The sequence below is a fragment of the Dermochelys coriacea genome, chromosome 2 (genome assembly GCF_009764565.3).
Source record: "Dermochelys coriacea isolate rDerCor1 chromosome 2, rDerCor1.pri.v4, whole genome shotgun sequence".
NCBI lineage: Eukaryota > Metazoa > Chordata > Testudines > Dermochelyidae > Dermochelys > Dermochelys coriacea.
In genome coordinates this window covers 184399645-184413119 of record NC_050069.1, presented here as the reverse complement: position 1 = coordinate 184413119, position 13475 = coordinate 184399645, and the positions used below count along the sequence as shown (strand labels likewise).

The window sequence follows — 13475 nt, the reverse complement described above, 5'->3', positions numbered from 1 at the left end:
CAAAGCCATCTAGTATGACCTGCACATTTCCCAGAGTCACTACCTTTGATAGCAGCAGCTCAGTGATTGCGTTGGCTACTTGCATCACAGCAACCCTCACAGTAGATTTGCCCACTCCAAATTGATTACTGACTGACCAGTAGCTGTCTGGCGTTGCAAGCTTCCACAGGGCTATTGACACTTGCTTCTCAACTGTGAGGGCAGCTCTCATCTTGGTATTCTTGCACTTCAGGTCAGGGGAAAGCAAGTCATGAAGTTCCATGAAAGTGCCCTTATGCATGCGAAAGTTTTGCAGCCACTGGGAATTGTCCCGGACCTGCAACACTATGCAGTCCCACCACTCTGTTGAGTGGTGGGACTGCATAGTGCTTGTTTCCCGGGCCCAGAATCAGCATTTCATGGCATGAGCCTGCCCCATTAATACCATGATCTCCAAATTGCAGGGGAACGCGGTTTTAGAGAAAAATGTGTTCAATGTCCTCATCACTGCGCTGCCGTCGCCTCCTCACCTGGTTTTTCAGGTGCTGGTTCTGCATACGCTGCACGATAATGCATGAGGTGTTTACAATGGTCATAATTGCTGTGGTGAGCTGAGCGGGCTCCATGCTTGCTGTGCTATGGCATCTGCTCCTGCTTGGGAAATCCAGGGAAAAGGGTGCAAAACAATTGTTTTCCATTGCTCTGGCGGAGGGAGGGGCGACTGACAACATGGCTTACAGGGTTGGCTTACAGGGAATTAAAATCAACAAAGGGGGTGGCTTTGCGAGAAACTGAATGGCCCCCTCAAGGATAGAACTCAAAACCTCAAGGATAGAACTCAAAACTGGGTTTAGCAGGCCGTTGATTTCACAGAGGGAGGGAGGAGAAAATGAATACAAAACAAATCTGGTCTATTTCTTGTTTTGATCCACTTCATCTATCTTTATACATCTTGCTGGCAGCAGACTGTGCAGTACGACCGCTAGCCATCGTCATCTCCTGGGTGCTCAGCAGAAGACAGTGCAGTATGACTGCTGGCCATCATCTTCTGCTAGCAGCCAGCACCCAGCCAGCCTGCTGTGTAGTACCACGTCTGCCAGCACCCAGAAAACATACGGTGACGGTTAGCTGAGCGGGCTCCATGATTGCCGTGGTATGGCGTCTGCACAGGTAACTCACAAAAAAGGCGCAAAGCAATTGTCTGCCCTTGCTTTCACGGAGGGAGGGAAGGGGGGCCTGACGATATGTACCCAGAACCATGCGCGACAATGTTTTAGCCCCATCAGGCACAGGGATTTCTACCCAGAATTCAAATGGGCAGTGGAGACTGTGGGAACGCTACCCACAGTGCAACGCTCCGTAAGTCGAGGGTTGCCTTGGTTCTGTGGATACACACTCACGACTACATGCACTTAGAGCATTTGTGTGGGGACACATGCAATCGACTGTATAAAAACGCTTTCTACAAAGCCGACTTCTATAAATTCGACCTAATCTCGTACTGTAGACAAGGCCTTAGTTAATCAATCTGTTGGTGATGCATAAGCCACAAAAGCATCCAGGTCCCTCTTCTATTGATATTGGCTTTGCAATGCTGTCAGAATAAAATTTTATTCTTGCTAGTGAAGCAAGCAGATACAGATTTTTAGTACTCATAGGAAGCAGAACTGTTACAAATCCTGGCGTTATTTAAGTGTCACTTTTCTGACTGTAACAGGAATTAAAAGAAAATGAAAACTGGTTTCAGAATCTTTCTATATCCTATTAATGCTACAACTGAAGCGAAAACTGGTGGGATTTTTTTTTAAAGACATTTAAGCTGCTAAGAGGAGACTTATAAGGATAACATCTTTGTTGTTAACTTGATTCTCTGAATATTTGTTTTCCCACACAGACTCAGATCTGGTTTTCTTTTTAAGCTGCACCATTTTAACTAAAAAAGTGTTATTTTAAATGCAACACATGGAGACAGGTCAGACTGAAGAGTGCTGTTCCCATCAAAACCCCATATATGGGATCATAATTAAGGCTACAATTTAATCACGGGTATTTTTAGTAAAAGTCATGGACAGGTCGGGGCAAGAAAAACAAAAAAAAATCACTGCTCGTTACCATTTTTATGGGGACAGTCCCATTTTTGGGGACTTTATCTTATATAGGTGCCTATTACCCCCCAACCCCGTCCCGTTTTTTCACAGTGGCTATCTGGTCAACCTACTGTGACCTGTCCATGACTTATAGCATAAATACCCATGATTGAATCTTAGAGTGGGTGCGGGCAGAGGAGGTGGGGGGCGGGAGCATGCGGCACCAGCTGCTAGGAAGGGTAGAGCCCCATGGGCCTGCTGCTACTCCAGCTGCTGCCATGGGGGAACCCCAAGGGGGTAAGCCGTTGCTCCAGCTGCCCCAGGACCCCTGCTGGGAGCTGCCTAGCTGCATGGGGTCCTGTCAGCCCCAGGACTGCTGTGCAAGCAGTCCCCGGGGCCAGCTGCATCGGCCCTTGCTTGGGCAGTCCCCGGAGCCAGCTACCCGGGGCTGCCAGAGCAGCGGCCCATGCAGCTGGCCCCAAGGCCAATGCCGCACCAGCAGCGGCTGGTGTGGCTGGCTGTAGGGCCACCCGAGCAGCTGACTGCAGAGCCACTGCAGCAGCAGCCGATGTGGCTGTCCCCAGGGCTAGCTGCTTGGACGGACCAGGGCTCAGCCACACTAGCTGCTGCAGAAGTCACAGAAAGTCATGGAATCCATCACTACCGCGACGTCTGACAAACACAGAACCCCAATCATAATTCATTAACAATTCAACAACTTCAGAAAACATTAAAATCTGCATATAAACAATACAGATAAAATTGTCTAAGCTAGAATAATAGTTATCCTTCATTTTCTTATTTCAGAACAGATCATGGGACTAAAAGTGCAGTATCTACCCCAAAAAGATATGGCTTGAGCAATCTACAAATTGAAGCTTGAAGCAGTCTCCTGCCAAAAGCTGAGCAGAGAATCTAAATTTAATTTAATGCAGAAGTTTTCAAGCTTTTTCATCTCAACACATTTCTGTTATTTGAGGAACTGGAAGACCACCTCTTCCCACAACACTGTTCCCACCTAGGTTTGCTCAGCCAAAACAAAATTTAAGCCACAGATTTCTTAGAGCCTTCAAATACATTTTTGCTGGAAGAAAGCTGTATTATACAAGTAATAACACACTTCAGTAACTACTTTGTTTTCCATTAAAATAATGTGTTCAGTATTTTATTACTATTTCTGATTAGTAGGCACACAAAAATGTTATATTACATGAACACAGCCAAATATGCTCATTTCCAGGTTACACACCACAAGATCTCTCCTTCTGGAGGTGCTTGTTCTGCTGCTGTGAGACCCACTGACATCCAAAGATGAACTCTTAGGAATGAAATTGTAGAAGATTATGAATTTCAAATATATAAACAGTAAACAAATTCAAAATAAAAAACTGCTTTCAGCGTAGAGATATATATAAATCTGTATTCAATGCATGGTGAGCAGTGTGATAAAACTAATTTTATGCACTAGGAATGACAGTATAACTTAAGAGCGAGTTGTGTGGTCACTATGGATGACCATCTCATATGCTATTTCTAACCATTCTAGTTTGTGCTTTCTTTAATTGTGTTTTATTTCTTAAAGAATGAGAAATAACATGATTGCTTTCAGCAAATTGTTTTCTCTTTGGAAAAGATGAAGAAAGGCAAATGTTTATCTATCAAATTAGTTTCTCTAGTTTCTGGTGTGGGTAGGCACATTTATTAATGCTTTTTACCATGGAATACATTCCTATACACTTTTCAAAAATACAGCATAATAATAAGACCTGCATACAAATTATACGTGCACATGTTTTATCTTTTATATTAATTTAACATCTAGCACTTGTGTTTTCTCATTAAGTATCTCAATTTCTTTGCTTCACTTATAATATATAAATTCAGTTTTACGGCCAATTTCATTCAAAAACGTCCGAGTGACATTTTATACCATAAGGTAAGTTATTCCACACCACAGATATTAACTTTAAAACATGACCAGACATATAAAGGTAACCAACATTCTCAATGGTTTTGAATGCACAATATGCCATTATTCATCTAATTTAGGGCACAATTTAGCAAAGCACTTAAATAGCCTGGTACCCCTAGCCCCATGAGCCCAAGTATGTAGAGCCAGGCTCTGAGACTCGCTGACATTGGCTGTGTAGACTACATGGCACTATCATAACAAATAATAAATGCAACTAAGTCTTGTTCTTATTTTCTGACATTTGGTAGCTAGTCATCTTCTAGCTTCTAATGACCACAACAAGATTTAAGTTTGTATTCCAAAAAGAAGGGTCAGAGATGGTCTGCTTTAGAGAAAAGTGTATTAAATATTAATGTCAAAATTGAAGTAGTGTTTCCATTAACCAAGGAACAAAGCTTGACTATTCTTAAGCCTGGAAGGGATTAGATTTTTATCGGTACATGTCACTAAACACTGATTTCAATGCACACACACAAATAGACAAAAATATTTCCATCAATATTAATAAAAATGTAATGATACGCAAAGAAAGAAAAATGCTGCTTGGAAACTTATTAGATTTTGATTTAGGGATATTTATTTTATATATTTTGACACGTGATATTGGCTATTTGAGTTTTAATAATTAGAAACCTTTAGTTTTTTAATCTCAACATCTACTGTCGTTAAATAATTATTGTCTGACCCTCCCAATACTCTGACCCACTCCCATAATTTCCTGCAACTGTGAAAATTAAAATAAAATACAAAATATGGTTAAAAGGCATAACTATGCAAGTTTGAACATTGAAATGGATAAAATTAGAAAAACAGTTTAAAAATAGTTATCTATTGAAATTATGAAAAGTAAAAACCAAATTCTGCCAAGCCTCTTTTGTACAGAATTTCTGTAATTACATTTACACACACACACACACACACACACACACACACACACACACACACAAACCTATTCTAAGTAATAGATGGAAAACAGGCATATCAATGTACATTGCAGCAATATTTTATCAAATGTTTGACTAAAATCCATTTACCACAGAGCACACAGTTATCACTCTCTCATTAGTAAACTTTTAGTTATTTTTGAAAAACGTCAACTTTCTCGGACAAGATCTGTTCTTTGTAAACTCACATTGATCATTTCTTATGTTCCAGTTATGTCCACGTAGTAAATTGCTTAAAAAAAAAAAAAAAGCTTCCTGAGATTGAAGTTAACCATCAGTCTGTAATTAGCCATTTCACTCCCTTAATATTGACATTATAGTGTTCCTCTTTCAGTTTTCTAGAACTCTTCTCTCATGTGATGAGTGATGAAAACAGAAAAGCAAATAGATAAATAATTTATTTAATAAAAAGAAAAGGAGTACTTGTGGCACCTTAGAGACTAACAAATTTATTAGAGCATAAGCTTTCGTGAGCTACAGCTCACTTCATCGGATGCATTGTTTTTTCCACCAAATGCATCCGATGAAGTGAGCTGTAGCTCACGAAAGCTTATGCTCTAATAAATTTGTTAGTCTCTAAGGTGCCACAAGTACTCCTTTTCTTTTTGCGAATACAGACTAACACGGCTGCTACTCTGAAACCAATTATTTAATGTTACTACTGAGTGAATCATACTTAAGGATCTTCACAGTATTACTGGAAATAAGAAAAGCTCAACATTTGTTTTCTTTAAGATACAAAATGCTCTGGTGGAGAATTGATTTTCAGCTCGAAACATTGCCCCTGTCCTACTTTTGTCTGAGTCTGGGGGGGGAAGTCTGTCATAAGACTGGGAGGGTGCGGGGGTGGATGGTCAAGGAAAGGGAAACAGATTGAAGGAAAGGAGCTGTAGATGTTGGTGAACTGCCACCCTCACACCAACATTACAAAATTGTACTCTATGCGGCTGAAGCCAGTGAACAGAGAGCTTGCAAGTCTCTTTTGGGTGGGCTGCTGCTAAAAGTGAATAATGAAGTAACTTAAGAATGCATGTTCTCCACTTCTGAAAGACTGCAAAAACAGAACATAGGAACATCACACAGATCTCTCTCAAGTATGAAAGAAAAGCCACCATAGGAAAGGAGGAGAGAGAAATGCAAGGGTAAAGAAGTAGATTTGAGCGGTAAGAAGTGAGTAGAGATAGAAGAGAGGGAAGCAACTCGTAGGGTAGAAGAAGAGAAGGTGAGAGGGAAGTGGAAAGGAAATGGAAGGGAAACAGAATGAACGAGAAAGGAAGAGGGGGGGACTGGGAGAAAAAGAAAGTAGAAAAGCAGCAAAGGGAAGAGAAAATTTGGGAAGGAAGAGGCGAGGGAACTAGGAGAAACATTTTTAGATCCACTTTTCTTTCAAAAGCACTACCACCTAAACAAAGCATTCTAAGCAATTATCAAGAGCAGCTTCCAATCTGACCTCCATGCACAGCTGATGAGTGCTAGCAGCTACAGACAGCTTGAAATATCTTAACCGGCAGATAACATGCATGTACATGACTATGCAATCTTATAATTCTCAGCACTTGTTTGGTACAAGAAAATGTGACGCTCAAGTACAATGACTTGACCTAAGTTTTAAATACAGTATATTTAAAGTTATACTGTACATATACTGTACATGTACTAAACACTAAGTATGTGATTTTTTTAAGTTTGCTTTCAATGGAAGTAAAATTATTCCATGTAATCAAAATCTGAACTGCTTATGTTTTAGGGTTTATTTCCAAACTCACATGAAGTTAATTACTTTAAGCAGCTAAATTATAGTACAAACAAATAAGTGTTTGGGGGGAAAAAAAAATCAAGGTATCTCATAGTACAAATACCGTGAGAATTTAAAGATTTATTAAGAGATTCAGATAAATTGATACAAAATACAATTAAAATGTTGACGTGAACACACTGCCCCATTTATATTGATTAAAACAGATAAGTTGCATGTAGTATCAAAGTTCATACAAACTATGTACTAACCCTATGACTGCCAATATTTCGAGCACACAGCAAGTCATCCGCTCCCTGATAACAAAAATGAAAGCAAAATGAAGTTAAATGTTTGTTTGTTAAAGTAATGCCTAGCAGGGAGAAGGGAGAGTTTATAGATTAGCACAAACCAGATAGGAATGATGGCTAGAACGGAGAGAATACCTGGCCCTCTCTGAATCTTCCTGAGAAAGAAGAAATGTAAAAAAAGTTATTTAATGGAAGAAAAAAAATGAACAAAATAAAAGTAAGCGAACAGAAGAGCATGCAGTACTTATTTTGCACACAGATAAGTGTTTGGAAAATCAACTGAAGCAAGTGAATCCATTCACATCAGATGAACATTGCTTTCACTTCATTTTGACTCAAAGACAGGTGTCTACCACACCAAGTTGTTAAGAAAATGCAGCTGAAGTGACATATTATTTAATTGAAAGTAAAAAATGGACAATCTTTTGCTGGTTGGGCAGAAAAAAATGATATATCTAGAACAAATGTAGAAGACTCATTAAAGACTAAAAACAAAAGAAACCCAAGAATTATACTCCAGAGAAGTTTGTCAAAACAAGATTGTGAAAGTTGATTCCAAAGTTACTTTAGCCCAGATAAAGATACCTCTGTCCCACTGTCACCAAGATTAATTTTGGTTGTTACCCCTAGCAGGAAGTTGAAGTGTGATTATACCCTGTAAGCTATACATTTTTCATTTGGAGCTCCTGATCCTTTAATTCCCCTGGCCTTGCCTGACTTTTGGAGAAGTCTGCAGCTGAGATACCCCAAGATACTTTCTTCAACTGAAGGATTGGGGAGGGTTTACTGTAACCTAGAAATAAGGGAAACTTTGTGGGAAAACTGGGAACAAAAATAGAGGGGAAAACACTATTGTTTTAATTGCCAGAAGCATCTTAAACATAAAAAAAATGTTTAATTACAGGGAAATAAATACACAACGAAATTCTGTTTCATTTAAACCATTCAGTATAAAACTTCACATTTGAACTGGACCCACTTGTAAAACATAAAAATCCTTCAAAAAATTGTTGTCCTCTCCAGCCTTCCACCTCTCAAAAGGTCACAAAGTGCTAGCAGTCAGACCTCATCTATCAACAGGGTAAAGAAGGGGTCCACTCCAGCAACACCTTTAAGACTGTACATAGAGGTGATATTAGTTTGGGACTTAGGGTCCCTCAGTCATACTACACTTTTAACCAAGCTTTCAACCACTTTCAACCACATGGTTGACTCCAAAAATGATTTGTGCCCACATTCAAAATGAATAATACATGATAAGTAACCTTTGTGGCTAAAAGTGGCCTGCCCTTGGAAGCAGCCAAGATTGGCAAATGGCTGCATTCATTAAGGATTCACAACACTTATTTTGGTGTATACAAAAAACTCCCCCAACTATGCCTGTGCAACTGTTAGCTAACATTCCTTTTCCTGGAGCACTGCAGTAATATATTCCAGAGTGCATTAACCCACATGTGCTTGGGCATTCTATGGCAATTTTTACCTCAATATAACCCATCACAAAAGGCTATCCTGCCTGCATAACCAAGAAATGTCAAGCAACTGTAAAGTAGTCAGCACTCTCAATCACAGGACTTAGTGAACACTGCAGTGTCTACTGCAGGCAGATTGTTGAAGCTGGTGATCATTTCTGCTAGTTACCATAAATGATTATCAATTTTAAAAGGGTAGGTGTTTAGGATGTATGCTTTGTCTAACAGCCTGGCTTCTGATCAGAAGCAAGGAAGGCATTTAGGCAGATCTGAATTCTACTTAAAGGCAACAGAAAGTTAAGCAGATGGCTAAGAATCTAAGGGAGAATGAAATCCACTCAAATGCCTGTCAATGCAGAGACCAAAAAAAATAAAAATAAAAATAATAATAATAATAAAAAAAATCAAGACACTGAAGGTCCCATATCACTGGGCAAGAGACAGCAACCAGGTGTCCAGCAACCAGCTGACACCTGATCCTCCTTTGAGGGACTAGACCAGCGGTTCTCAAACTGGGGGTCCCGACCCCCAGTTTGTCGCAAGTTTATTACATGGGGGGTCACGAATTGTCAGCCTCCACCCCAGACCCCTCTTTGCCTCCAGCATTTATAATGGTGTTAAATATATTTAAAAGTGTTTTTAATTTATAAGGGGGGGGTCGCACTCAGAGGCTTGCTATGTGAAAGGGGTGACCAGTACAAAAGCTGGAGAACCACTGGACTAGATCTAATTCTCAGGATAAGGCAGGTCATCACACAGTGGAACAAAAATGGAAATCTACACACACTCACCCTAGAGTGAGACTGGAGATGACGAAGAGTTGGTATGGCATCACAAGTACACTGTTGGTATTTAAGGCTATGTCATCACAGCTGTTAACTTTGATTATCTACACTTGAGCTAGATTAACTAGAGAGGCATTAACTCAAGTGAGTGGCCACACTGCAAAACAACACTTAAGCTGCACAGAGTGACTGTATTAGCAGTTGGTGAGCTGTGCTAACTCTAAATGAAGTCTATACCCCTGGATAGGCTAGGCAACTCTCATTAATAGCAGCACCACATTCAATTTAAGGATGTGTGGGTGTGTAGAGATGGGACCCCGGGTGAGCTTGCACTGGAGTTATACCTCAAGTTAACTCTCCCTCAAGGGAAGACAAACCGTAACAAATAAATTAAACAATAAAGAATAATAAGCACTTGGATCCTGAGATAACTGCTTTTTAAATAAACAGTTTTTTGGGGATTTGACAAGATAAAAGTAAAAGCAAAATTAGGTAGACTGATTCAGTTGCAATTTCAGCAGGCTATGAAGTCAGTGTGATGTTTAGTTTGTAAATCAACTTTGGAATCATAGAAGCCAAATGATATGGTTACAATATGCCAACAATCAAATAGAGCAAATCCTAGCTACAAAATTGTTTGACCTTTGGAAGCTCAAAGTTTTTAAAAATATTTCTTCTGACTTGATAAAGGTAACTTCCTTTTCCTCCCCAAAACCCATCCCATGAATTATCTCACTATTAAGCATGTAACAATTTGGGGGTGGGGTGAGGGGAGGGATCAACATGGCATCTGGAGAAGTACGTTTTAAACATTAATAGGATAGCAATTTTTATTAATAGGTTACAATCAATCCAAAAATAAAAAACAATGTTCACGCTCTTAGACCTTTACGTTCTGCAGGGTTTTTTTTTTTCTTATTCTAGAGAAATATATTAAAAAGTTAAATGCCTGAACACGTTTCAGTTTTCCTTGTTAAATGGATTAAATGCAATTTGGAGTGTTTTTAAAAAAAACTTCATTCCTTCTAACTATAGGCTCAATCTGTAAGGATTAGCATAAAAATGTGAAGATTTAACCCTCTGAAAACTATAAGACCTCTCTATAGAATCATATCTGAATATTGCTTTTAGAAAAGCAAAGATAGGCCTACAAATTTGTGAAAACAGCTCTCTAATTATACAGCTGAATAAACGTAAACAGACAGAGGGGCACTGTGCTCTAATTTCAACTCTTATCTCCATGGCATCCCATGTAGAGGAACCAGTCTTGCATGCGTTTTCATCCCAAAGTTCCACTGGAATGAACTGGAAGTTTGGAATCCAGAATGCAAGAGTAAGCTGCCTCTGCCCACCCCCTCCTCTTATTTTTAAAGACGGAAAGAAAAGTTGGAGGTTATAGTATATCAATTTTAAACTGACTTTTTGTTTTGTTTAAAAAAAAGTATTAGTCACTGAAAGATAGCCTGGATCATCTGTTAAAGACAACACCTGCCAGTCTAATCAAAGAAGAATATAGAATAAGGCAGGTTGTGGAAGTAAGTTAACATAGAAACACTTACAATTTTAAAAATAAGCCTTTGCCAACATAAAGCTACTTTAATTCCATTCTGAATGCAAACTCACTGTGAAAGAGAAAATGGCACACTTCCAATGTTTTTTGCCTCTGTACCATGTCCTATATGTGACCTTATGTAATGATTTTTTCCCCCTCTCAGTCATAAAATGTGTTCACACTTTGCAAACCATTAGTAATTTATTCCCTCCAAGTCTATGTTAATTCTGCAAGCATAAACAACATGCACAAACAGGCAGTCCTGGCCTACCATCCACTTTTGGATACGTCCCCATTTTCTATCATATGAGCGATGAGAAAGCTACAAAATGTTTAAAAAAAATTAATACAGAACAGGCATCATAGAGATTACATCATCTTATACAACTTACAATTCACAGTCGCAGGTAATTGTCTACAGAATATGAGATCTGTAAATTTATTTTAGGTAACACAATTAGAATAATTAAAGCCAAATATTAAAAAAGTTCATTAAGACGTTCTGTCTTGATTTCTAATTCACACCATACCATCACATCAAACTCAAATTCTCACAACACTATGTAAGAATTTAAGAGAGACTGCCATTTTTTAATTCATATTTCAAGTGAATGTCATTTTTATTATTACAAATGCAAGAATATCAGAATAGTCTACAGAACTGACTAGTGTGTTTGTTTAACAGACAGGGAGGGAGGGATGAAATCCTGGTTTCGTTGCAGTCAAAGGGAAAACTCCAATTCACTTCACTGGGGCCAAGAGGCATACTATCCCACAAGTATGCTAAGTGAAAAGGCAGCTTTCTGTATACATTTAACCACAGTCTATGCATCAGTTTTAATTAATGTTCCCATGATACCCATTAAGGTTTTTCATCCTAAACATGGAGACCTGTTAAAAAAACAACTTTTCAATTAACTGTTTATCTTATGTCCAAATGCTCTTGTACAGATTACTCAGACAAGTACCATGGTTGTAGATTTGTTCTTTTCGTGTTTAACAGAACACTGTCCACTTGGAAAAAAATTCAGACAGAACTGTGATTTATTAATATTATAAATAAGATTAGAGAAAAAAATATTTTCTCTACTATTTCAGTTTGTTTACTTTGACAGCATTTTTGGTGCACTCTCTCAGATACCCCCGCTTACCTAGTGGGTTTTCCATAGCAACAGTAGTGACAGAAAACATCTTAAAAATGTAAAACATCATGAACTGTCAGCTGACACGGGCAGGTTTGGTATTTTAAATGATTTTTAATTCATTTATAAAACTGTCTGGATTTCAAATTAAAGATGTTCCTTTAATTAAAGCATTAAAATAGCCTTCTTGTATACTCAGAATTAGTTACATGGGCACTGGCTTTTGCGCTATGTACTGTTTACTGAAAATAAATTATAAAATTCAAAGGACAACAGTCCATTTTCAAAGCAAAACATTTAGGTCAGTCTGTCTATCTTTGAGCAGTTTTGTTTTTAAGCAATTAATTTATTGCATTTGTTAAAGATATATTATACAAAACTGCTGTTTATTACAAAAAACATTCGAACGACTGGAGTCCCAGGCCAAATTAGAAAAGACAAGTTTCAAAAGGTATTTTTGTAGTCGTACGGTAAGCAAAAGCGTTACAGTCATATTTAAATAGCTGCTGCCCTTTTTGCTTTAGTGTCCTTTCTTATTAATGAAGTTTAAAATTAACTTTTTAATATGACCATGTACATGCAGTGCTATCCACACATGTGCAGAGATAGTAATGGAGCAAATTACTCATTTGAATTCCAACACTACACTGGAAAAAGCTATAGTAATGGCTATCCTATGCAGGAACTGCTGATATATGGCTGTAGTATACTGAGAAATATAAATAACTTCTCTTAAGAAGCATAATACAAGGCAGTTCGTTAAGAAGTTTAGTACCAAATAATAAAGCATAGCAAAATCAACATTACCTCTTTCTGTTGTCGTTCCAATTCTCTCATACGTATATCTCTTGCTTCTGCTCGAGCAGCCCGTTTGGCTGCAAGCCTTGCTTCTGCCTATAAGTTAATTGAAAGTAATAAAAGTCACAGGTTTCAGAGTAGCAGCCGTGTTAGTCTGTATTCGCAAAAAGAAAAGGAGTACTTGTGGCACCTTAGAGACTAACAAATTTATTAGAGCATAAGCTTTCGTGAGCTGATGAAGTGAGCTGTAGCTCACGAAAGCTTATGCTCTAATAAATTTGTTAGTCTCTAAGGTGCCACAAGTACTCCTTTTCTTAATAAAAGTCAGGCAGCTTTTTAACCACTTAGCTTTGTAAAATGTATTTGAATACCGGATTCAATACTTTCTCCACAAAAACAGATCCCGATTCTAATGAACAGCTTGTGCATATTAAAAAAAAAAATCAATTTGACAGCAAGCAGCAGTTGTAAGGGCAAGAACAAAACTGCAAAAATGAGTCCATATTGGAATTTTTAAAAGATGCCATTGCCAGGCAAAAGAGTTAGAACTGAAAGCAAGTGTTGATAAAAGCCTAAGCCTACAAAACACTAACAGATTTTAGTTTTATACACATGAATAGTTCTGTTGCCTTCAGTAAGACTTTTCACATGCATAGCATTAAGCACAAATGTGTTTGTAGAACCAAAGGCCCAAGTTA

At 38.4% G+C, this 13475-nt stretch overlaps 1 protein-coding gene across 9 annotated transcripts in view; it reads right to left on the bottom strand.

The window, feature by feature from the left end:
* LRRFIP2 (LRR binding FLII interacting protein 2) overlaps positions 1 to 13475 on the bottom strand; it is a 153498-nt gene that overhangs the window by 99282 nt on the left and 40741 nt on the right. For 6 of the 9 annotated variants that reach the window (XM_038388202.2, XM_038388201.2, XM_043508809.1 and 3 more), the window contains exon 3: positions 12787 to 12873. In XM_038388202.2, the coding sequence (XP_038244130.1) occupies positions 12787 to 12873 (87 nt within the window). Of the gene's footprint in view, positions 1 to 3315; positions 3385 to 6989; positions 7035 to 7129; positions 7184 to 11108; positions 11160 to 12786; positions 12874 to 13475 lie in introns of all 9 variants that reach the window. The other 3 variants (XM_043508808.1, XM_043508810.1, XM_043508815.1) reach the window with 2 other exon arrangements.